This window comes from Onychostruthus taczanowskii, unplaced genomic scaffold, assembly GCF_017590055.1.
Source record: "Onychostruthus taczanowskii isolate IOZ18803 unplaced genomic scaffold, ASM1759005v1 scaffold67, whole genome shotgun sequence".
In the NCBI taxonomy this organism is placed as follows: Eukaryota; Metazoa; Chordata; class Aves; order Passeriformes; family Passeridae; genus Onychostruthus; species Onychostruthus taczanowskii.
The window spans coordinates 4754781-4779621 of NW_024504455.1; the positions used below are offsets into that span (position 1 = coordinate 4754781).

Consider the following 24841-nt stretch of genomic DNA (forward strand, 5'->3'; position numbering starts at 1 on the left):
GATACATTGAGCCAAGCCCAAAGTAATGCAGATGGGGTTCATTTGATGACAGTATCTTCCATAATATTGCAATAATTATTTTGATGGGTTTTGTATATTTTACAATCTGAAAGTGCCTGGATAAGCAGTAGATAACCACTGTTAATGACAAGTGCAGTTTGACATGTCTAGTAATTCTGAAATTTCTTCCCAATCTTAGACACAGCCTTTCCCAAGACCCACTTAAAGGATTCTACAGAATGGTTCAATGCAATGCCACTTTTCTGCAGTAACACATGAAAAATGGTGCAATTACGAATATGATTGCTCCCATCCCATGTATCTGAAGTTGGTTTTGTCAAAATTCTAGTTCAGACATTTAAACCAGTTTCAATATGAAACATACAAAATATATTGTCATCTTCAGATAAAATATGACCAAACATCTTTGGTACCAAAAACCAAACCAAGCCCACCTTTATTGCATCTACATAGAATATGTGACTATGGTGTACTACAGCATTTTTCATCTTTTTTAGGATAACCTGTATGCTCTCTATCATGTTCCAAAATTATTTCAGTCTCATGTCAAAAATTCACTTTTCTTCTTTGAGTAAGAATCATGATTTTACTTAGGACCTTGAGGAGGACTTCAGATGGTGCAGTAGTATAATAATCATAATAACAGTTTTAAGGGACACCATGGACCCTGTCAAGAGCTCATCTTAGATAAACATTTAGCACATCATGCTTATGGAAAGCTATCTGTTCAAAACTTCCTTCTGGCTACAGGTGCTTCATATTACACATCTCTGATTTATACTGGTATAGGTCGAGACAAATGATCACTGTGCAACTGCTGGGAATTAGGTTAATTCAGATTATTTTCCTATAGGTTCTTGACTATAGCAGACTTCTGTTTGAGCCCTCAGACAGGTTGCCTTCCAGACAATTGCCTGGATGAGATTTTGGAGGCAGGTGTTAACTGTGGAAACTTACTTAGTATTAAACTCACTTGTCTGTTGCCACCGACTCTGGAGACGATACTTTAATTTTTTTTTCTGGTCATTGTCCTCCACAAAAGACCTAATTGAAAATATCTGTCAAATCCTGTCTCTGGTTTCCCTCTTCTTCCCCCGCCCCTCCATTAATTGGACACGTATTGTGTTTGTGTGGGAAGGAAGGAGGCTCTGTACCAGGGTAGTAATATTGCTGGGAAAAGAACATTAAAATGGATAAAGGGATTTCCTAGTGGTATAAATACCTGCACACGACCTCCCTGTGCTCCGGAGCCCTCCTCTGTGTGTATACCCAGGTAAAATCCTGGAATAGAGTTTGAGGTGCCATTAATCCTGGAGGATCTGCTCTGGTAGAACACGGGACAGGCAGCTCTCTTGCCTCTAGGAGGGTATGAGCTGCCAGGCATTTGCTTCCTCAGACACCTTTGTGCCCTTGAATTCTGACTCTTCTCCCTCTCTACCTCTGATAATGCATCACAGCGCTGCAGAGTGCCTGCAGGTCTCCAACCATACCACCAATGTTGTGTCTACAGGTACTTTTTGAAAATGCTCTTGCTCTCATTTGTAATTTTTGGGTGATTGATAGATGAGTTCATTGAGTTCTCAGTGTTTAAAGTGTTCAGTGTCATGTATGATTGGGACTATGCCAAAGTAGAAACAATTTCACAAAACTCTGCTTATGAATGAATCAGGAAAAGCACAAATGTTTTAGCTAAATACGTAATTTTCTTTAAGCTTGTTACAAGATTAGACTCAAATATGCTGCCAACTTAGAACAGGTTCAAACACTGTCTTTAATATTACTACAATCAATGTAATACAATGACAACTTTCATGTAAATGAATTGAAAAAGTTGTTTATTATGTAACCATAATTAAAAAAAATTATAAATTATCTTAAATAGGAAACACATTTAAAAGACCTCAAGTGTCAATATAGCTTGAGGGAGTTTTAAACAAGGAAAAACTTTGCTTTGCAAGGCATATTGCAAACTGAATCAAGACAAAGGTTTAAGTGTGGTGTTCAAAATGCGTAGTAGAAACCTTGCCGGTATTTTTGAATCTTGTATGTTTGTGTATATAACAGAATTCGATGCATTTAAATATTAGGGCTATTTAATCACTAAATATCTGAGCCAAAGAGAGTTTTCTTACAGCATTAATACTGCAGAGGTGGGATTCTGGAATACAGGAATTGTTGATAGAAAGCCTTCAGGGAAAGAAAAAGAAATAGTTGATTTATTTGAAACTGCATTAACATTAGAATTTCATTTGGAGTCTTAACAAGAAAGCAAATTTTTCCTGAAAAGCATTGGTAATAAAGCATTTTAATGAAAAGAAAAAGCATGTATGTAGTGAAAACGGATTATTGGTAACAGAAAACAGGATCATCTTATACATTAAGCAAGAGGTTCAAAATATCCCAATACAGCTGTGGGTTAGCAATAGTGGCAGGGAACAGGAGAATTTAAATTTTGTATGAGGTCAAATTTATGTGCCTGTATCACAGCAGTATCTTCTAGATTCCTCTGACTTGTAATGGAAAGCACACGATGAGGGCTGGCCCAAAGCATCTCCTTGCCTGCCACAGGTTTGGTTTTGGTATTTTGTATCTGCCACCCAAGGACAAATGCCACTGCAGTCAGTGGAAATTGTGATTGTAGAACCACGTCCAGAAGATCTTGTGGAAAAAATGACCCTGGGAAAGCAAAAGCAGAGGGTGGTAGCTATAATGAGTCAAGATGTACAAATTGCATACGTAGATTAAGGAATTGTCACAAAAAGCGTCACTTTGAGCATACATTAGGACTATTTGTGTACAATATAATGGTGAAAGAATTTTGAATAACAACTTATTTTAAATGTCAAAAGTTTTAAAAATGGATGTAACAATTCTCCATCACAAGAAAGGTGAGAATACTTTCGTTCAAATACTATGCTGTGCCATTCAGCTGATGTTCTGCAGTATCATCAACATTTTAACTGCTATTATTTCATTTAAATAGCATCATCCTCCCTATTTAATTTTAAGTCATTATTAGCAAGTCAAAAATTGTATTTTCATCCATAAAATTTATGGTTTGTGGATTATGAAATAGTGGAAAATGCAACCAGTAAAGACTCAGATCTTAACAGAAAAGTTGAATTGCGCTACATGCACTACAGTTATTAACACAAGCTTTATTTTCACTGCGTCTCCATCAGTATAAACATGTTTGTCTTAGTAGATTTTATATCTGTGGAAGTATATTTAAACAGTACAAGAAGTCTTTACTGTTATGATTACTGATTTAAAACCCAAATATTCTAATCCCTAATTAGACTGTTTTGAACAACAGGAATGTGTTCTTTAAAATGTGGTCTTACATATCTGAATGTTCATGAACATTAATTTTTAATATTCTGTTTTATTGCAGTTGTTAGAGGGGGCAGTACATGCATTTCTATTCCTACTTATACATGAGAAACAGCCATATCTCTATATTGCATTCAGCAAAAAATTGTCTCATTCTTCAGGTACCGGCTATTACTGAGCACGGACCTAAAATACCCCTGTGAAAACACTAGAGATAAATTAACCGTGTGTTTGCTTGTGCTGGTGATGGAAAATATTTATTTAAGCCTGACTTGTTAGAAGAATCCAGAATTTACCATCTAGTTTCTCTACCACCTCGCCAAAGCACTCTGAAATGCTCTTTGTTGCTTGGCACTCAAGAAATTGTGATTTTTGGACACACCAAAGCAAATGTCCCAAAGTGTTGCTTTTGGAAACCCAGGCCTTCATTCGCTGCAGGGTCTGCTTGACAGTGAAGGCAATTTCCTGGGAGCCTAGAATTAATTTTAGTGTGAGATTGAATGAACCAGCGTGTGGAAGTTGCGTGAGGAGAGGAACAGCTTTCCTTTTAAGAGTGCAATGCTTCCCCTGCTCAGCAGTTTGTGCAAACTGGGTTATGCCCGTAGATTATACCAAAAGCAGCTCAGCAAGGGACAGCACGGCAATTCCTAGTCCTGCCTCAGAGGATGTGCCCCTATTTCTAGCGGCAGTTCTCCCTGTTAACCTGATGGCTGTGACCTGTGTTAAACGCTCACAGGAGAATCTACAACTGCACAGAAGGCACTGCCTGCCTCACACTTCAAGGCTGTGTCTAGAATCTCGAATTCTTACGAGTCCCATCTGTTTTCTCTTTGCTCCCAACTCGTGCGTGTTCGTACGTTGGCTTTGCCGTGGCGACGCCGGGACACCCTTGGCCAGGCCTGCACTACTCCGTGCCCTCCTGTCACTATGGGAATCAACCTTCCACCTACGGGGTGATGGCAGGTAAGGGGCCAAACCTCAGCTGGCTGAGCTGTCAGAGTGTGGATCTCAGCCAGTTGTCCTTCTGAGGGACCAATCCAAGGCAATCGTTTAAAGGAGATGGGATTTGGATTGATGTGTTCGAAAAAGGATTGGGAAATTAGTGCCCAGAGTTTCCCAGAACTCTGCATCTCTTGTGGAATCACTCTGTATCTTTGTCTCCCTACAAAGCTGGGAAAGTGCTGCTCTTTTTGCACACCTCAGGCCACTTCTCCTGGTGATTTTTGAGGGACCAGAAGTGACATACCTGACACACCTGGGTATGACCAGTACCTGGGCTGATGAAGCCCTGGCTGAAGCTATAAAATAAAATGATGGCATAATGAAGTGATAGCTGAATTAATCAGGCAGCTCAGCCATGTGATCATGGATTTTTACACTCATGAATGCATCCTGCTCATTCTTCCCTGTCCTAGGCTCAGTAAGAGTGAGGCATTTATATTCTGTGCAAGCTTAAGCAGCAGTCAATGAGATAATGACATGAACCAAGTTAATGTAACTCCCAGGAAATGACTGGGACTTGGAAATAATCCAAAATCAAACTCAGAATTTTATTTCATTTAAGAATTAAGGAAATGCTAGAGTAAATCAGCATAGACTAATAGGGACAGAGTGTAGGCTTCCTTCATGGTGTGCAAATTTCCAACTTCTTGTATTTCATCATGCATTTCTGTGTCTTTTGAAAACATTCCTAGCATTGTCCAGGTCCCTGGGGAAAGTTAATAAGTAACAATAAATTACATTGCTCAGAAATTAATTTTCTTTAATTCCAAAATAAATACATTTTTATTTTTCTCTTTTCTTATTTTCATCTTCTTTTCTTACTATATTTTCTTAGGCATCAAGCCTGCAACTCCAGAGATGCTCTCAGCAAGTCTCTCCCAGACTCGCATCTTACAGACATGCAGCATGCCCCACCCCAACGTGGTAAATGGTGTCAGCACCTTGCAAAGCAAGTCCCCCTATTTTGAAGTATTTTTCATTATTTTTTGAGATTTTTTTGGTGGTTATCCTGTGCGGAGTGTATTAAATAGTTCTATGCGGTTAGAACCTCCAACACTGATGGGAGTAATTGGGGCAGTGAAGAAAAACCTAGCTGTAATAAATGGAGGCAGCAGTGGGAGGTTAATGAAATTCTGAGTTTTTCTACACAGTTTTGTGTAGTTTAGAAAATGGGGAAGGATGACCTGAGAACCTGGAATTTACTGGCTGCTCCAGATACACTGAGGAGTGTTAATATTTCTGCAATAATTCACCCCGTGCCTCCCTCAGGTCAGAGTTTTTAGTTCTACGTACAGTATCTAGAGAAAAATCAACCTTCACTCTTAACTGAATCTCCTTGTTAAGTCTGACATTTGGGAACAAAAGGTAGTGAAAGATAGTTCTTTTTTATCCTTGAGCAATTTCTTTTTTGAAGGATCATTCTGAATGAGTTCTGGTTTTTTTGGTTTTATTTTTTTTTTCTTTGAGCTCTTACCTATGTACTTTCCTCAAAGAAATTTTATGCTGCAGCTAAAACAAGATAGTATCTTGTCTGAGCATCAAATGGCATCTACATGGAAGTATTCTTTGTACCAGAAAATTGACACTGGCAAATTTTAAGTGACTCAGAATTACACAGATCCATTGATCTTGTTGTGCCACTTCAGTCCAGCTTAGAGCATGGATTTTTATCTGTGTAAGTTTAGGCCATTTGCCTCTTATTTAAGTGCTTCACAGCTGGCTAAATGACAGGATGCCTGTGGCTGGTAAAGAGGCTGTTGACAGGTTTCCATGTGCTGGGACAAAAAAGAGAAAACACATCCCAGGAAACGCTAATTGCTGGATTCTCTGGCGTGTATTATATAACTAAAATTGCGGGCAGGGATGACGAGGCGGCGCGGGGAGGTTTTCAGTGTGCAGCAGCAGAGAATCACGCAATGAGCCTTCTCTTTGGCCTTGCCCAGGTGGCCTGACGCCCTGCCTGTACAAGTTCCCGGAGCACGCGCTGGGCGCCAGCTCCTGTGCCCTGGGCCACGGCTTCACGCCGCTGCCCCAGCCGCTGCTCACCGACGAGCCCGCTGCCGCGGACTTCAAGCAGGAGTTCCGCAGGAAGGGTAAGCCTGCGGAGGAGCCCGTGGACATGGACTCGCCTGAAATCAGGGAGCTGGAGAAATTCGCCAACGAGTTTAAGCTGCGGAGGATCAAGCTGGGTACGTGCTTCATGTCCACGGACAAGGGGCTGGAAGAGTCCAGTGAAAGCCCAATTGTTTCTGAGTGTTTTATGGCCTGGCCTCTGCTGTTGTCTGAGCACAACTCTAATCCTGCCTTGCCCTGCAAACTTTCTCCATTCCTAGAAGACTTGCATGGAATTAATGAATGTCAGCTTTTAGTTTGCAGAAAGGGACTTGAAACTTTCCTGCCCTTTAATTATTTGTGTTAAATGCAGAGAAAATTTTTTTCTGTTCAATAAATTACACTCAGTGTCCGGTGCAATATTTTGCACAACTCCAAATTATCTGCAACTTCAGGTAGATAGCCCTGATAACTATCTCACCTCCCATACCCATTCTTTTCCCCAAAGACTGTTTAATCTGATGGTCTGCTGTCATTTCAGTATACACTGAGTGACATCCATGGGAAATCCTTCACACCAGTAGGAAGCTTCTCTTCCTGGTTTGTTTTTTTATTGTTCCAAGACACAGTTGGGAAGCAATTGATATCTTTGTTGCTGTGAGATAACTGCTGAGGACAAAGGTGGGCTGAGCCCTGTCGTTCTTGGCATTATCACTTATAACATTGCATCAGAATTGTAGAGAATCCTTTTATTTTATAAATCTAAAAAAAAAATATAAGATTATTTGCAGTACGTGTGCCCTATTTTAACAGTTAGAAAGTCAGTATTTGCAGTCTAAACAGAAATAAAAGAAATTAGGGTTTAAAAAATTGTTACAAACTGGCCAATTTTCCTGTATATCTTGTATTTGATGTCAGCCACAGCGATGGAAAGTGTTTGCCAGGCCACACATAGTTAATCACTGCATCTTCATCCAGAATTATTGAGGGAACAAAACTTGCTTTGGTGTAAGAAAATCACATGGAACCTGTAAAATGAAAGAAATGAAATATGCACAAGAAAAATAATCTCAGTTTGAGCTTTACAAGACAAAACAGTTATGAGTCTGAGAGATACAGGGTTATTGCAGTAAAAAAGGAGCTTAAAAGGTGCCTCACGGGACAGCGAGTGCCTAAAGAGATCTTGCCTTGTCCTGGCACTGAAGCAGAAAAGGGGGATGAGGAACCAGCCCCTCAGCCATGGCAGATCCACATTCAGAGAAATGAACAGTGAGCTGTCGAAGCAAAGTCAGAGTCTGCATGGAAACTGCAGCATTTCTCTGACGACTTCAGCTTAGTTGTTGCAGCAAGTAGCAGGAGACCAGCAGTGCCTCTAGGGATTAGTTCATTGCTTTGCACCATCTACAGAAAGACATGGTGTGTCTGGATCCTTCTCAAAGGGCTGAGCATCTCAGGGAAAGTAATCCTCCTAGAAAGCTTCAAAGTTGCTTTTTCCCCTTTGTTTCTGGCAGGCTATACACAAACCAACGTTGGGGAAGCGCTGGCTGCTGTGCACGGCTCCGAGTTCAGCCAGACGACGATTTGCCGGTTTGAGAACTTGCAGCTGAGCTTCAAGAACGCATGCAAACTGAAATCCATCCTGTCCAAGTGGCTGGAGGAAGCAGAACAAGTGGGAGGTAGGGAACTGAAATCCTCTAAATATTGATTTGCACTTCAAGCAGAATCCCATGTAAATATTTTAGGGCTATTATATGTCTTCTGCAGACTAAAGATTTTGTTTTACCAGCTTTAAATGCTGAGGTCTGCTTGTGTTAAAGTATAGTTATCTTTTTTTTGGATGAGCATGGAGGGGAAAACTGAAATTCATGGAGTGTACAGAATAGCAGAAATATCTCCCGGGCTGCTGGAAGAAATTTCTTCCAGTCCCATCCCAGAAAACCAGTTTCAGTCCTGTAGAGAGCCAGAGCAGGATGTGCAGGACAGCCCATTTAGCAGTGTACAGGGATTTTTCACTAGCCTTTTGCTTCTAACCATTTCTGCCTATAACCATTTTTAATTGGAGGTAAAACAATGACCGGACATCATAACAATGGAAAGATCCTGTGTGTGATGCTTCTCTTATTCAACCGCACTTTCTCTTGTGTTTTCTTCTTCCTTCTATTTTTTGGTTTCCAGTCCCTTTGGAATGTAACTGCCAGCTTTTGTTGTTTGGCTGCTTCTTTTTTTTTTTTTTTTTTTTTTTTTTTTTTTTAATACAGCTTTGTACAATGAAAAGGTTGGGGTGAATGAACGGAAGAGGAAGCGCAGAACCACCATAAGGTAATAAATGTTTAGGTTATTGCAGGTTAGAAACAATTTTGGCTAAGATGCTTCTTTTCCTTCTGTCAAAATTGAAGTGCTCTTTTCTATTAATGAATACCCATATCTTGGGCATCTAAAAGTTCCAATATTTAGAAATATTCTAATTTTAAAAAAGCCAGCATCACACTCCAGGCCCCCAATTAATTCCAAAGTATTATATTTCATACTTTTTTCAAAACCTAAGAAGTTGTTAGTCAAAAGTAATGATATTTCTATACTTCTGTATGTGCAGAACACCATGCTATTATTAGCCTGTTTTGTTAAACATTAATAAATATTAAAAAACTGACACATAAATGAAAGACCAAGAGATGAAGTTACTAGAACTGGAGCAGATACTGTATTTCTGTAGCAAATACCTGCACCTCACTTCCAGAATAATGCATTAAGTGCCCTCTTGTGTCCAAAGAAATTACAGCTACTGCTGAAACTTCTGGATGCCTCCCAGTGGCACACAAGCATGTCACATATGTAGTTTTTCAGAGTATGTAACAGAAATTGCAAGCAAATTCTGTCAGGAAATAAGAAAAAATTGCAGTATTAAATTATTCTGTTTAGTGAACCACTCAGTTTTGGTCGCTGCTGTCTCTGAGGAACAGATGAGGGCAGACATTTGGAGAATGTGATGATGGCTAAAACAGCTGGCCATAATCTCTGTGATTTCTAGGAATACTCTAGTGCTGTCTCTATAATCAGTGAGATGCAAAACATACAGTGTTTTCCAAATCTAAGTGATAAAGTTCCTCCTCCCTGTAAACCCAAAGGATTTGATACAACCAGGTAACACCACTGATGTGCATTTGCTGGGGCAGAAGGGTGGTCAGGCTTGTTCCAATTCCTTTGACCCCACTCATAATTTTCTTAGTAGCTGTGTCTCCTAGATAATATCGAGAAACACAAATATATTATGATTAACACTGAAATTGCACTGAACTTGATGCTATTTTTGCCTTTAAATCACCCCATGCCAAAATTCTGTATGGTGTCACGCTGCTCATGTCAGCAGGGAGCTACAGTGTATTTTTAGTGCTTTGGGTTCCCTTTACATAGAGAAAGATGAAATACACCAAGTCACTGCCTTCAGTGTTGTTACTTGATCTTTCTCTTGAACTAGTGGTGAAAGCCTGAGTGTACAGAAAAGTTTTTAAAGGTGAAATTTTACCCCTGTATCCAGCATTGCTGCCAAAGAAGCCCTCGAGAGGCATTTTGGAGAACAAAGTAAGCCGTCTTCTCAGGAAATTATGAGGATGGCTGAGGGGCTCAATCTTGAGAAGGAAGTCGTGAGAGTTTGGTTTTGCAACAGAAGACAAAGGGAAAAAAGAGTGAAGACCAGTTTACACCAGAATGCCTTCAGCTCTATTATCAAGGAGCACCATGAATGCCGGTGAAGCTTTTCCACGTGCACTTCTGTTTTCCTTTTTGTAAATATTGTAAATACTGTGTTGTTAAAAAAGAGAAAAATCGGTAAACCACTCGTTCCTCCTACGTGCTACCAGCAGCTGTAGCATGAGAAAGATTTTGCTGTCATTAATTAAGGCACAGTGAGCTCACCAGGACAGAGGTGTCACACTGCTCCTACCGCGTGCTCTGTCTCAGCCCAGCACTTGACTGCCTTGACCCGGTGTCATGTAGAAGTGGCTTGGATAATGCTTGTTATCAAAGGTAATTCTTGCTAATTTGTCGTGTGCCTCAAAGTTTGGTTTGGGTAGGCTTAGCTGTACAAACAGGAATACAATTTATCTGACCTTAGGACTTTGTGGCCTGAGGGGAAGAAAGATAGTTATTGGGGGTTTTATAACATTGGTCTTTCTCTGCATTGTACTTTTTTCTGATTAAAACCATATGTAGACATCCTTACACCAGAGACGGTGTGTTAAGATAAAAAGTATACAAAAGAAGAATTTATTGCACTGCATATTCCCCCTCTATTACACACCACTAATTGAAAATAATCCCTTACTTGTCATCCTCCTGCCTAGAGATAATTGAGAGGAAAAAAAAACAGTGCCAGAGCTCCACCTATCAGGCAGGCACTGAGAAAACTGAATTAATGACTGTAGTACTCACCAGGGATAGATTATCCAGCCATCTCATCAGCCCTGCTCATTGTTGTGGGAATTAGCCCATTACCATGTAAGTATTTTGACTGTTTTCCCAGGACTGAAATTAAGTGAGTACACGCAAGTAGTACTGGCCAGATGCATTTTATTTTTCCATAAAACAAACCTGATGATTTAGAAAATGTCTATATAATAGGCCCACAGAAAGCCAGGGGAGTTTAATGTTCAAGACCACTTAGAAGCAGCATGTACAAGTTAAGTGCTCACTCTCCAGTGTACATTAAATTAACTCTGATACTTATTACAGTGACCGTAAGCATATTCAGCAATGGAAATCAGGCTCCTGGATTTCTAAAAAAAATACATTTTTATGGATGAATGCACCACTTTAAGCCCCTAACTGAGAAGAAAACTTCAATTTAATAACTCAAAGGGGAGAAACTGTGGCCATGTACTCCCTTCAGGCTGTTCTCATAGCTATAGCTCAGCCACTATAGCAGAGACCAAGGTGCATACTTTTATCCACCACAGGTTATCAGCAGGTCATGAACTTCACAAAAAACATTCAGCTGAGAGGATCAGCACTCAGCAGAGGTGGTGGCATGCACTGGTGTACCTTTCACGTGATGTGGTCAAGCATTATGTATGTTGAAATCACTATCTGGTATATAAAAACTTTATTTATATTCTAAATTATTTTCTTAATTATAAAAAGCTTCCTAGAGATGCTTTCAACCTGTACTTCGCAAGCTCCTCATCCAATAAAGTATTCCTATACTTTTGGCACTCCAGGCAATGGTTTGTAGTTCTGTTTTGGTAACACTTTACTCTTTTTCAGCTGGGTGTCATGCTGAAGTGTATTTTAGAATGCTCTAACAGATAGTTCCAGAGCAGCCTCACTGTAATGTGGTGGTCTCTTGCCCCTCCAAAAGTCGCACAAGTGAAAGCTAATTGCAGAATTAAATAAAATGAAAGGTGACACATAACAAAATTGTCTTGCAAAGGAATGACAAAAGGCCAACTGGAGGAAGCAGCCACCATTTAAACCCACCTACCTGTTGCCACAGAAATACAAAGGAATTAAAATTATTTAAAGAAGAAAAGATGGATTAAATCAATTTCAATGGCTGCAGCTGGAGATTTATAGAAAGTGGCAATTAATTTTTTTTTTCCTCTGGGAACAACTTAATTACCACCAATTACTCTTGACTGGGGTGGGGGGGAGGACCCAACCTGCATATAAGGCAGGATTTCCAAGGAGCAGCACTGTAAAAGTGCAGAAGTTTAGTTGGTCATTCAGCCAAGCTGGGCTGTGCCTGTTTTTGAGATATTTGTGGGGTTTTTTCCTTGCTTTTCTTTCCCGGTGGTAACTTTAGGCAGGGTGTTAAAACCACACTAGAGGGCAAAACAAGGTGCTATCACAATGTTTAAATCTGAGGTTCAGCTGTCTCTGAAGAACTGTGATGTGCTGTGCCCTCATGTGAGGGACACAACCCACCACGCACAGGCCAAGCTGCTGAGCAAAGGTGAGTAACTTGAAATGGCTCTCTGCTAGACTTAAATGTGTGCGCATTGGATGCTTTTATTATAGTGTTTAGACAAGTAGTTATTATTTACGATCCAAAATTGTTCTGGAAACTAATATTTAGATTTAGTTTCTCAATGTGATCAGTTGCATCTTAGCAATAGAGTCTGCTCAATTGTGAACTGTACTAAAAAAGCTGATGAAGGCAGGCTGTTCACTTTCCTGCCTAATATAAGAACTAGCAGTAAATACGGGAAGATGGAAAGAAACTTAAAACAAACAAACAAAAAAAAAAGTGGTTTTTAACATGCTTGGGGAAAAAAACATCAGTGGAAAGAAACATGTGGCTGTCAAAGTTCCTTTGTATGGAAGAGTTCTCAGATGAGAAAGCCACTTAGAGCTGGTGTGTGTAGAACTTGCACAGGGCTCTGGAGGTACTTTATTTCTAAAACAGATTGAAAGAGTATTAAGGGAGGAAGCACCATTGATGCTCACTGTGTTCTCACTGCTCCTCTGGGAATTGCTTCTGGACACTTGAGGAATAAGACTCTGGGTAGAGCCATTTTTAGGTGTGTGCACAACTGTGTCATTGCTCCCGGACGGAGACTCAGACACAGTTCCTAGTTAGGTGCTAGCAAGGATAAAGGAGGGTAAGGATTGAGTGGTTTCACTGTTTGTTGTTTTTTTTTTTCAATCAGTGTGATTTAAAAGGAATTTGTATCTAAGCAGGGGGCGCAATTTTTTTAGTGTGATCCAACATACTGACCATAATTGCAGACACATAACAAGACTGCAAACCTACAGCATTCCTCACTCTGCTACCCGAAGATTTTTACACAGGAGCTGCAGGATTGAAAAGGTAACCTGTAACAAACCACAGGATAGATACTGACACCAGCTCTAGTTCAGCAGTCCTAATGGCACCAAAAAAGCAATACCTTTTTTCCTGTTCCTCAAGGACCCAGAGAAAAGAACTCATTATGGAATTATGCCCAATTTTGACAGTTATTAAAAGGATCAACTGCACACCTCATTCAGCAAGGACACAAGCCTTGGTGTTCAACCAAACTACAAACAACCACTAACATTTTATCCCTGTGTTCACATTATGATTTCTCTTTCAAGACCACAGACCAGTACTTGGGCATGAGGTTCCAGACATGGGAATGCAAACTTGAAAAAGTCTTTATTGAATATTAAATCAAAGGCCCATGAGCTTCTACAGCAAATATGATGATGCTTTACCAAAGCAAGTCAAAGGAATATTTATCAGAGCTCAGAAAGAAAGCCCAGTAAGAGACAGATGTGTAACATTAACCCTACAGAGGACAAAGTCATTGTGGGATAAAAAGCCTTTTATTAGATTTTTACAAAATAACTTGTAAAAAAAAAAAATCACCCCGTATTGGATATATGCAATATATTAACTTACACGTTCCTACCCACTACCTGACAGATTCGGTTTTGTATTATTTCTTTGAAAGAGAAAGAACACCTGCAATTCTAGGCCTAAAACCTGACGAAGGCTCTCCTATGAGTTCTCTTTGCTGGCTTCAATCCCAAACAGTAGATGGTGCAACAATAGTAGATTCTCTGAGGTGTCCTGCTATACTTTACCTAGCAGCAAAGTCTCTTTATGAGGTTTGTTCCCCCGCAGTTTTCCTGGTTTTGCTTTTGGCAGGTATTTTGATTTTCTCTTTTTAAAGCCAAAATGACTGTTGTTTCTGTTCAATGACCAGCACCGCTACATCAACACAGAGGGGCAAGTATCTCCAGCAGAGTCAGGGCTGAGGAATATCACAGCATCCAGGAAGTAATAACTGGGAACTGCATTCTCATTTTGTCTATTTCCAGTATCAACAGTTCTTATTCCTTAGCACAATGCATACTCCACATAAAGCTAGAATTGTGTTGATGCAGTTCAGAGATCATAGAAAAACCTTCGCAGAACCAGAAAGTTTTTATTATAGTGTTTAGACAAGTAGTTATCATTTATGATCCAAAATTGTTCTCAAAACTAATATTTAGTTTATCAATGTGATCAGTTGCATCTTAGCAAACAATACAATTACACAGTTATCTTCCATTAAGAAGTACTGTAAAATATATACAAATGTTGCTTCAGGCAAATGTCCTTTTTTTCAAGTGCACAAGTTGCATTTCTGAATGAGCACATCTCTCCACTTCAGCACTGAGACCCATCAAGCATACAGAGAGGTCTCACCAAAGCATTTTGTAAAACCATCTTAATTATTAAGTTTACTCACCTTTCAAAGACTCCTTCTGAAAGAAAATCACAAAGGTACAAGATTTATATACATAAAGGCACAGCAATTCTGTTGAAACCAGTTATGTTACAGTACAAGAGAGTTCAATCAGTGCCTTTCATGCAACAAATTTTACTAACAAATGTAACTCCTCTTCCAGAAAAATTAACTGCACAAGGAGTGTATCCTTCCCTTCTGGTAAGAGGAATAACAAGCTAGTATTTCATCAGCTCAAAAGGAATTTTGAAGAAATACATAAAATGCTTTTTCTTTCTGTCTAAATTAGCTAGACATTCAAAGCTATTTCTCATGGAAAAAAAAGTTTCCAACTAAGAGCCAAGGTGAAGTTCATTCGTGCTAAGAGATGACAGACTAAATGTTTCTCTAGTGATAGTTTTGTAAAAATGATAAATATTACATAGGTGCTGTCCAAGGAAGGGGCATGACCAGCCACAGAATAGCCAGTTCTACAGACAGATCAGGAACACAGATGGAAGAAAACTTTGAATCCAAAGGACCGATCTGGATCGGGTGTAAGTGAATTTATTGTTAGAACTACACCCCTGGTTGGTTCAGAGTCAAAAAGACTCCATGCAATGGAAGAAAAAAAAAAAGTATTTTGCTCTGCAAATTCATCTTCAAGTTGCCATTTCTGAGACTTCGAGGTTTTCCTAGAAATCAGTTGCATTGAAAGAGCATTTGCACTTTGTACATGCGTGTAGAGCTGAGCACCCAGCAGGCAGACTGAAGTGGATCAGTTAATCCACGCCCAAGGCTTTGAGCTGGCGCTCGATCTCCTCATCCGATATGGTGGCGGCGGTCGACGCCGATGCAGATGGCAAACCTCTGGCAGCTGAGGGAGCTTTGGCCATCTGGAAGGAGACACAAGTTTTCTTCAGAATAATGCAGGTTATGACAAGCTGGCTTTTAGAATAAACTATTTTTAAAAAATGGAATGCAGTGGAAAAATCGCAAGAGCTGTGCAAAAATAGCCATACCTTGCCAGAGATTTCAATCCCGATCTCGTCAAGCACTTGGTTAACAATATCTTGGGTTTCTTCCTCTTCATCAGAAGCATCAAAAATATCATCCAGAGTATCATTAACTTAGAAGAAAGAAAAAAAAAAATCCAGATTTTATTAAGCAAAAAGGTGACTAATGTGGCCTAGTACCATCTTTCTACCCTCCCAGAGCACAGCAGTGATACCATGGTGTAAGATACCAGCAGAAGGTACCTGGCTGTTAGAGAGGCTTTCTTAGCTCTGCCTTGCAAAGCCTGTGAGCACAGCCAGGGCAACAACAGGGTAAGGCATGGCAGTTTTTATAAAAATGTTCAGTTCCACCAGAAGCGTTCAGCTGCTGTATCTCCCCCTGCATTAGGTTTTACCATTTCTGCAAAACCTCACCTATAGTTTCATAAAAATCCCCTTCCTCTCTTCTTCCTCCAAGTACACTGCAAAGTTGCTAACTGCTCAGATAACTTGTGTGCAGTTGAGGTGTTTCTATCTTGGTTTGAGTCCATGCTATTTAATATGACCAACAAAGGGGCAGGGATTGGGATGGGGAGAAGACTGTGAGCAACACAAGGAATTAGCTGACAGTGAACACATACATGTAGGAACAAGGAACTTGCTGCCTCCCCAGAAAGTTGCTTATGGCTTAATTTAAGAAAAAGGAGACAGAACCATATCATACCACCATGTGCAAAAAGCTGAAATTATCAGTATCTAAATTAAGACAAATTTTCAAGTCTCCCTACCAGTTATGCCATCAAGACCTTGAATGGGTCTCAAACCCTCTTCCCCCCCAGAATGTTCCTTCTAAAATTATGATTAATGTTTTGCAGAAGATGGGAAGGAACAGATTCTAGATTTAATACCTAGAGCTTCTAAAAAGTCTAAGGCTCATCATTCCTACTCAGACATACATTATTTTGTTTGCTCTACATTTCTGCTGTCAGTCTCATTAACTATAGAAATAAACTTCAAACATCAGTGGTTTTAGGCTGGTTCTCCTCTGCCAAGAGAAGCCAGTCCCCTGCAGAGCAGAACTTACTCATCTCTTCAGTCATTTCCATCTTCATGTTTTCCTTCTGGAAATTCTGCATAGTTTGTAGTGTCTTTTGTGGATCCATTTTCTTATTAACTGCTTGCATTGTCTATTAATATGGAAAAAACTCTTAAATCATACAATGAGACATTAGTAAATATCAGTGCATTCATTAAGAAAAAAGCTTTAATCCAAATTTCACTTTCCTTGTCTCTTTACATCCCATGAGAACATGAGGTAAGTGACAGATCAATAGTACAGCCTGCACTTAGTAAGAAATATTGCTATCTAGTGTCCTAATAGACAGAATTTTAAATGTGTGCATCTTTCTTGCACCATGACCCTCTCCTGGCCTTGTATTAGGAAAAATCCAACTGATCTGAATGAAAAGAATGGAGAACATTTCCTAACTTGAAGGCTACACACATTAAAGAAGTAAATGGCTGCAGGTTCTTATTTAGAAAGGACAATTTATTTGAACCACCATTGGAGGACAGGCCTTAAATTGTTTCTTGATGTTACAATTTAATGGAAAAATTACTTTTCTCTGGAAAGAAAATATCCCAGTGTTGAGGAAGTACTTGTTTAGGGTGCACTTGTGTGACGGGTGGAGATCTTGCTGTGACAGTGAAATAAACTTCACCCATTTTACTGCCTTTGTGGGCACTGCTATGGGGTACTTCCCTCTTTCCTAAAAAGCAAGTTACTGTGGGATATCTAAATATAGACATAAGTAATTCAAATGTAAAATTTAACCATCTTTGAGAAGATAGAAGACTTGGTTAATGAAGAGAGATGGTATCAAGCCACTACAGTCTTCACAGAAGGGTTTCTGCCTTCATGTCTGAGTTTCTTCCAGGTGCTTATGTCTATGATACTAATGTTACTTGAATTTCAAAGACTGTGCTCATGGTCACATTATTTGAATTTAAGAAGTTGTTCTGGACTTGGAAGGTATTGGTATAAATGGATGTCAAAAGTATCTGCACTGATAGAGTTTACATATCTTCAGCAAAATAATGGTCAGACGCATGAATAAAATAAACAGGCAACTTAACTGGACTTTACTATATTCAAAATTAGCAACATATATGCTAAGAAGCATACTGAAAGTACACATACTTGAAAGCTTTGCATTCACATATTTGCCTTGCTTGTTATGGCAACTGATCCCATACATTTTTCACTGATGGTTTTATGAGATTAACAATTCTTTAAGCTTCCCATGTTAATAAGGCAAAATATTCACTTTAAAAGTGATCAAAAGAGTTTAAGACCTTTCTCTCCAATAATGTTACACAAATTTTACATACAATTACCTGCTGCTTAAAACTGTTTTTGGATTTTTTTCCTACTGACCTAATCTTCATAACTATTCCAGTGACACTTTGCTTTTGAGAAATGTAATCCAAGATCTATCATAGATAAAAACAAGTCACCCAGGTAATAGTCAAAAAGCAAGACTAACTTGTTCATGAGTACTGTTGTAAGAATACTGAGTAAGGTGTTGAACCTGATCAGTCAGACAAGCCCAATTTGTAAATTTGCTGCAGAGCCACAACTCTGTATCTCAGCTCTGGGCTGGCTGGAATCTGCCCTCATGCTGTGTCTAAAAGGCACCTGATCACCAAGCCTTTGTGGTAATTCCTTTCTGCACTGAGTTGCATTGCTGTGGATTTAACTTGGACTGGGATCAAAGCCCAGCTTGGTCTGATGCACACTCATTCTGCTTCCTGCACCTTGAGCTGAACAGTCCTCCTTGTCAAAAGTCAAATCCCTTTTTATCAATTCAGGAAAATAGGGGAAGGTGACACCTAACTCGGAAAACTGAGTTTTTTCACTCTTTTATGAGATGAGATCTGGGAGAAAACTTAATGCAATACTCTTTCCTGAGAGAGCACAGAGAGAATGACTGCAAACTCCAGATTACTTTTTTTTAGGAATTTTAGATCCAAAGCAATAACCTACTTTTTTCAAAAGCCATAAAGCTATTGTGACACACTGCCTTGATTTCTAGATGAATCATGCCCTACTTTTTCCAAGTAAAAACTGCCTGTGACAATAAATACAGGCAAGGCACTGCAGCAGCAGGGTTTGGGATTTTTTTTATGTACTAAAAGAGTTCATTCACTAGCATTAGTTTATTTTTATCATGTAAACATTTGACAGATGTCTACACCAAGAAAGTATGTATGGATAGATTGACCAAACAAAAGTGTAACAATATAAACCCAAATTATGTTTCCCTACTGTATCCTCACCAGCCCTGTGCAGTGAGTTTTAGCCCTGCAATTACCCAAAAAACCAGAATTTTTGCAACCATATGCTGCATTTGAATACAAAAAAGAATATCTTGTAGTGCCTTACTTTTGCTGTGGCTGACATAGCTCCTGCCATCTTCATCTGCGAGTTCATGACCTTGGTTTGAGTGGACATGGAAGTGACTTTGGAGCTCACAGCATAGGTTCGGTTCTTCTGCTTCCGCAGCTGCACCAGCTGCTTTGCCAGCACTTTGCAGGCCTCTTTGTTACCAGTCTTAGCCATTTTCTTGATTTCCAGTTCCTGGGGAAAAAGGCGTGAGATTAATTCCACAGAATTTCCATTCACGCAAAGACTGTAATTAAGCCTTACCACTAATAATTAAACTCAAAATTAACTATCCTCTTGAATATTTTCAGACATGTAAGATATATAAATAGCTCCTTGCTTTTTAACAAGGCTGTTTAGCAGAATCAATGTCATGTTGGTATGATATGACCACAAGGAAAAAACTCAATGAAATTGAATTATAGTGTGGTAGCACACGGTTCCCACAAAGACTTCAATTTCTGCGTGATGTCACATTCACTTCTATGTGCACATTCAATTCCTTATCTGGATAAGCAGCCACACTTCAAAAAAAGCCCCAAAAACTGAAGGAATTATGATGTCCAGACAACTACTGGTGCCATGACTCCAATCAACTTTGATTTCTTGCAATCAAACAACGTCACTCATGTAAGAAATGGAGAGCTCTTTTAAACTGTTTTTCAGTCTCAAGAGAACCTCACAGCCTTTTTGGGGGAGAAGTAGATAAAGTCAGATGACCACTAATGATGTTAGTTAGATGACCAATAAAGTTACATGACCAATAATTATAGGCTGTTATAATTTAGCTGGACTTAAATCATAATAAAAATAGCATAATTTAACATGTGCTTATGCTGTAAGAAAGACACTTCTGTCTTAGAAAACCAAACCCCAATCTGTCAATTCAAAGAGAAATAACAATCTGTTTAGCCCAGAGGTACCAGGAAAAAGCCTGGCACAAATAATCTTGGCATCTGGGATTCTTCAAAGTGTGCCTTCTGATTTGTGACTTGGTAATGTACAAATTGCAACTACTTTTTCCTTTACAGCCTTTTTAAGCAGGTCTTGCCACAGTGGCTCAGTTTTCTGTACATGTCCATTTGTACATTTTGATTTTTGCTTTTTTTTTTTTTAATTAAGTAAAAGCAGTTTTTAAAGGCCAGCTTTCTCCTGGATTTTTCAGGATAATATGCCTGCTGTAAGTATGCAGTTGCTTTACTTTATGTACACTGGTGATCCAGAAAACTGCACTTATAAGAAGCTACAAAAAGATAAATTCTAGTCCCCAGGATATGCAGAACAGTCACCTTTAAAGGCAGATGTAAACTGGCCCACTGCATTACCCTGACTACCCGAATAGTTCATAGTTAAGTTTATTTCAGAGATGGCTCTGGCACAAAATCCCCTCTGCAGATCCATAATTTCTAAAGGGTGTGTCATACACACTATTTTTAATCCAGGAAGGTACAGAGTGGCAACGAAGCAGCATGAGACTGTTCAAACCTTAAAGGCCTGAAATAGAAGTAAAGCTGTGTTCTTTGAAAGTAGCTCACAGAAGCCACAAAAATTCCTGTAACACCACCAGAATATTATTTCCTTTTTTTTTTTTTTTATTTACAGTATTGGGAGGGTTGGAGGGATTAGTTTGTACCTCATATTTTAACAGCAAATGTTTGAAAATTGGGATTTTCTCAGTAAGCTGAAAGACCTACAGAGCTTTTATAACCTGATTTTTTCAAAGCAAAACACAAATCACTGCAGATAATCCACCTGCAGAAATCCAGCCCTATATACAGATGATTTTATTCTTAATTAAAAAGATTTTGGTTAAATTTGGGGTACCATTATCTGCTTTTGAGAGGTCTGGGGCAAGCTTACTGAAGTCAGTTATGTTCTTCTGGAAAAAAATCAAAATTCATATAGTTATATCAGGTTACTGAACTGAAACAGAACTGTCTGCATACATTAAGGTATTTTTATCCATAGAAATAATATAACTACATAACTTGGTTTTCTCAGAGTAGTACTTTAAAATAAGGGGGGAAAAAAAGATCTTTCTGGAGAAAGCACATAATGAAATGTTTTGATATTGACTGATAAGCCCCTGATACTTCTTCACCTGATCTGACACTGAAAATTAATATTTATTATCATTGCTACTCCCATTCCAGCAGCAAATTTTAACTTTTTCAAAGACATATTTCACTGCTCCTTTCTTCTTCTCAGAAATCTAACATTTCTGAAACCACTTAGTGTGGTAAGTAATCAACACTTCAGCCTGAACAGTCACTACAATTAAGGTTATTTCCATATTTGGAATATTTCATACAGGAAAAAATGCCTTATTTATGAGCAACCTACTATGTTCTAGATGTCCAAGGTTTTCAGAAACAGTTTCTCTGATCTTTTAGTTTATTATTCCCAGCTCTTGGAATTCATGCAACCTGCTGCCATGAACTACCACCTCAATAGCTGCTGGAATAGGCTGGATTCACACAGCTTTTCCCACAGTCTGAGCATTCTTCATGCATCAACCCCCACCATCTGGCACATCCATTTCTCCTCTAATAGTGCCACACAGGTGCAGCATTCAGCCACTGAGCACTTGAAAGCTCCCACACAGTAAGTTCTGAAAACATCTTAATTTAGGCAAACAGTCCTACTATTATCAGCTAATTTTAGGGAAGTTCTGTCTGAATGAAAAGAACAACTCTAGGGGTACTCATGATATCCTGTGGTTTTTCAAGCACTCTCACTGGACAGTCTGGTAACACATGATAGCACTTCTTTTAATTTTTCCACAAGCCAACCGATTTACAAACCTTTTAGAAAAAAAAAAAAAGTTCTGAAGGACACAGAATGCTGGGAACTGTAGGGAAAACCCAATGTGGTTATTTTAACTGAACACAATGTTTCAGGATTTTCCTGTGTAAAAGGCTAAGAATCACTTTTAGACAGTAAATACTTTCCAACACAATTTAAACTGAGAAATGAAAAGGGGAAGACAACTGCTTTTAGCATTTCATTATTATGCACTGATTTCTATCTTTAACATTTTGGAAGTTTTCTACCGCGTGTGTGTGTTTTAAAGAGCAAAATAAAGTTACCTGTCATACTTACCAGTTGTTTTTCCTGTTTTTCAAGTGCTGCTCTATCTCTGCTTATAGCCCTCTGTGTACCTCTTAACTCTCGATTTTGCTCTTTTATTATATCTGGAAAGAAAATATTGATAGCTGGGCAAAGTTTTTCAATACTCCATAAACATCTGCTAAGCACCCTGCAGACATGCAGCATGTTTGACACCTCCCTTTCTTCAGAGCCAAGTGTGTTTCAGATACAGAAGATATAAGCAAAATACAATTTGGTGTATACAACACCATTATGTCAGCAGTGTGGGCTATATCCTGTTAAAAACAAAAAAAGCTGTTTTACCTAGGATGTTACTTTGCACCATAACCATAGTAAGAGCCTTAACCCCACAGTAAGACATCTGTACACACATTTCCTGCAAGTCCAGCACTAACTCAGCAATATCTAGGTCACTGCCATCCCACTGCTTTTCCCCCAGCCAGGCCCAACTGCAACAGGTAAGGCAGCCGAAGGAGCCTTGATTTAGGAGATCTCAGAGCAGGTGAGGAGTTCCCAGCTCCATAAAACAGTGACAATAATCCCAGGTGCAAGTCTTGGATCCTGCTCTTCTCTGTCCTTATTCTGCTCTGTGGGAGCTTCCTCTCCTCCACATCTGCATAGCCCCCTCTTCAAGTCAGTCTATAAAGCAACAGTGTTTGAAACTTTTCAATTAAGAGATGCTTAAGAATAATAAGGTAGGAAATTAGAGGCCTTTACAATAGATTTCAGTTTACTGACAACTGACGTAGCAAGCAAAGCTTGAACACTGTCAGGTGAAACCTACAGGAGTTTTGTGCACTGTGCTATTAAAAATTATATACTGATAACATCCTCTTATTAAAGCAAGTATTATTTACAGTCTAGGCATCAATCATGCTAGCTGCAACTAACTTTTCATAGGATTTACAGCACGTGCTTGGGCGTGATTCACCTGGGCAAAGGCAGAGCAGGACGTCTGCATGTGACTCAGCATCCTCTGACCTCTGTAGAGGGAAGCAGCTCTTATGGAGCAGAGATTCAGCTACTCCCACTCTGGGTGGGAGTTTGAAAGGAGCAGACTGTCACATAAACTTTCTTTAGAGCTCATGAAGGATAAATTCTAGAATCACAGGCCACCCTTTTCATTTTTGAAGGTTTGAGGCAATTTTTCTACAAACAGCAAGAAGCATTTGCATTCTTCATTCCTAAAGCCAGACATACTGTAAAACATCCATTGCTGGAATTATTTCAATGTTAATAGGTTTGAATCAGAAAAAAAATCCCAAACCTTTAGTGGCATTTAAAAAACAGAATATACATTTCCTCTTCCAATCTTGCTGGAGATTGACCAGGTCTTGGGCAAAGAAATATATATGTTTTAAAAAATAGTGTGAAAGTGACACCTGTTTTTACAATGCTACTACTGCTGTGAGTACTACAGAAAAAGCATCCTTGGGAGATGCAGACTTTTCAGTGTACAATAACTAAGAACTAAAAGATGGCATGGAATATAACTGCATTCTTCACACTGGCAAAACAGCAGAGAAAATAATCTTGAAAATGCTACAGGCAAGTAATTTTGAAGGTAGATAAATGTATACTACTTGCACAGCTGCACTTGGAGAATTTGAAAGAAAAAAGCTTAATAGCTACATACAAGACTGGCTTTTCTAACTACACTACTTAAAAAAAAATCCTTAGTATAGTGAGCTTGAGAGGTAGGAACTTCAAGGTGACAGCAAACAAGAACAGTACTAGGAGACAATAAGAGAAGCACGATGCTTATTTCTGTAGTTTCTGATCCCCCCAGTGGCTTAAACTAAAGACAGCAATAAACTGAAAACAACTATCTGCAGTTATGGACTGTTTAATTTGTTTTTAGAAGTGAAGGCCAAGATGAGAACTTGGTTCTTGTTTGTTTCTGATAACTGAGGAAAATTCCCAGCTACTAGAGCAGACAGAATACGAGAGGTTATTCTGAGATAAGTCTTATGCCATTAGCCACTCCTGTGTGTCACACTGTCGTCACACACACCAGGGCAAGGAGGAAGCATTCCTTAAAACAGGCTGGACAAGTGACATCCAGCAGGGCTTGATCCGGCTCCTGCAATCCTTCCTTGGTCATGGCAGCTCAATGTCAGCTCCCTCTCTCCCCTTCCCAGGTGCCGCATCCGAAATGGGAAGAGCCAGGTGGGACCTGTGTGTGCTCCCTGCGGTGACACACAATTGGTTGATGTGCAGCGTCATTTTTTGCGAGCCCTTTTCAAACGCCGACCCACCAGCTCTGACACGGGGCACCCAACACACCAGAGAGCCGAACCCGGGGCTCGCCAGCCCTGGGCCACGACACTGGAGGGCTCAGCATCGCCCAGCGGCCTGCTGGCAGCCAAGGCTTCCTTCGGGGCTTTACTTGAGGGTCGTTATTCCTGCTGAAGTTTAAGCGTTTTGGTACCAGACTGGCTACAAAGAACCAAGACCAAGTTGTTTCCACAGTGGCGCGGAGCCCAGGGCCGGGCGGCGGCGGCTCCGCAGCCTGGACGTGGCCCCCTCACAGCGGCACCGCTCGCGTCCCGGCTCCCCCTGGGCCCAGCAACTCCCGCCGGGCCTGTTTTGTGTCCCTCCCTGCCACCGAGAGATGCTGCTCCTCCTCCTCCCTCATCCACGGCCCGGGATGGCCGGGCCCGGCTCCCACCCCTCCCGGAGCGCCAGGAATC

The 24841-nt window shown here is 39.8% G+C and overlaps 2 protein-coding genes across 5 annotated transcripts; one reads left to right on the forward strand and one right to left on the reverse strand.

The window, feature by feature from the left end:
• Positions 1–1389: 1389 nt before the first annotated feature.
• POU1F1 (POU class 1 homeobox 1) lies at positions 1390–10212 on the forward strand. 3 transcript variants are annotated; one of them, XM_041420940.1, is made up of 7 exons: positions 1390–1531; positions 4168–4317; positions 5192–5305; positions 6300–6545; positions 7920–8084; positions 8667–8727; positions 9944–10212. In XM_041420940.1, the coding sequence occupies exons 1-7, from the start codon at positions 1390–1392 to the stop codon at positions 10155–10157; spliced, it is 1092 nt and encodes a 363-aa protein (XP_041276874.1). In that variant the 3' UTR covers positions 10158–10212. The 3 variants fall into 3 exon arrangements, with proteins under 3 accessions (XP_041276874.1, XP_041276875.1, XP_041276876.1); XM_041420941.1 differs by having other exon boundaries at positions 4252–4317; XM_041420942.1 differs by lacking the exon at positions 5192–5305 and having other exon boundaries at positions 9944–10157.
• A 3482-nt stretch (positions 10213–13694) lies between these two features.
• CHMP2B (charged multivesicular body protein 2B) lies at positions 13695–24196 on the reverse strand. Of its 2 annotated transcripts, XM_041420978.1 has the most exons (6): positions 24163–24196; positions 22140–22231; positions 19038–19232; positions 16677–16779; positions 15620–15726; positions 13695–15493 (listed from the first exon to the last, which is right to left on the reverse strand). In XM_041420978.1, exons 1-6 carry the CDS (start codon positions 24179–24181, stop codon positions 15380–15382), a joined length of 630 nt encoding a protein of 209 aa, XP_041276912.1. In that variant the 5' UTR covers positions 24182–24196; the 3' UTR covers positions 13695–15379. The 2 variants fall into 2 exon arrangements, with proteins under 2 accessions (XP_041276912.1, XP_041276911.1); XM_041420977.1 differs by lacking the exon at positions 24163–24196 and having other exon boundaries at positions 22140–22422.
• Between the last annotated feature and the right edge of the window lie 645 nt (positions 24197–24841).

Coding starts and splice junctions, on each gene's coding strand:
- CHMP2B (XM_041420977.1), bottom strand. CDS start 22,313: ATGCTGCATGTCTGCAGGGTGCTTAGCAGATGTTTATGGAGTATTGAA. Junction 19,233..22,139: donor AAAAACAGGAAAAACAACTG/GTAAGTATGACA, acceptor CTTTTTCCCCAG/GAACTGGAAATCAAGAAAAT. Junction 16,780..19,037: donor CTATGTCAGCCACAGCAAAA/GTAAGGCACTAC, acceptor CCATATTAATAG/ACAATGCAAGCAGTTAATAA.
- POU1F1 (XM_041420940.1), top strand. CDS start 1,390: ATGAGCTGCCAGGCATTTGCTTCCTCAGACACCTTTGTGCCCTTGAAT. Junction 8,085..8,666: donor GGAAGCAGAACAAGTGGGAG/GTAGGGAACTGA, acceptor TTTTTAATACAG/CTTTGTACAATGAAAAGGTT. Junction 8,728..9,943: donor AAGCGCAGAACCACCATAAG/GTAATAAATGTT, acceptor CCCTGTATCCAG/CATTGCTGCCAAAGAAGCCC.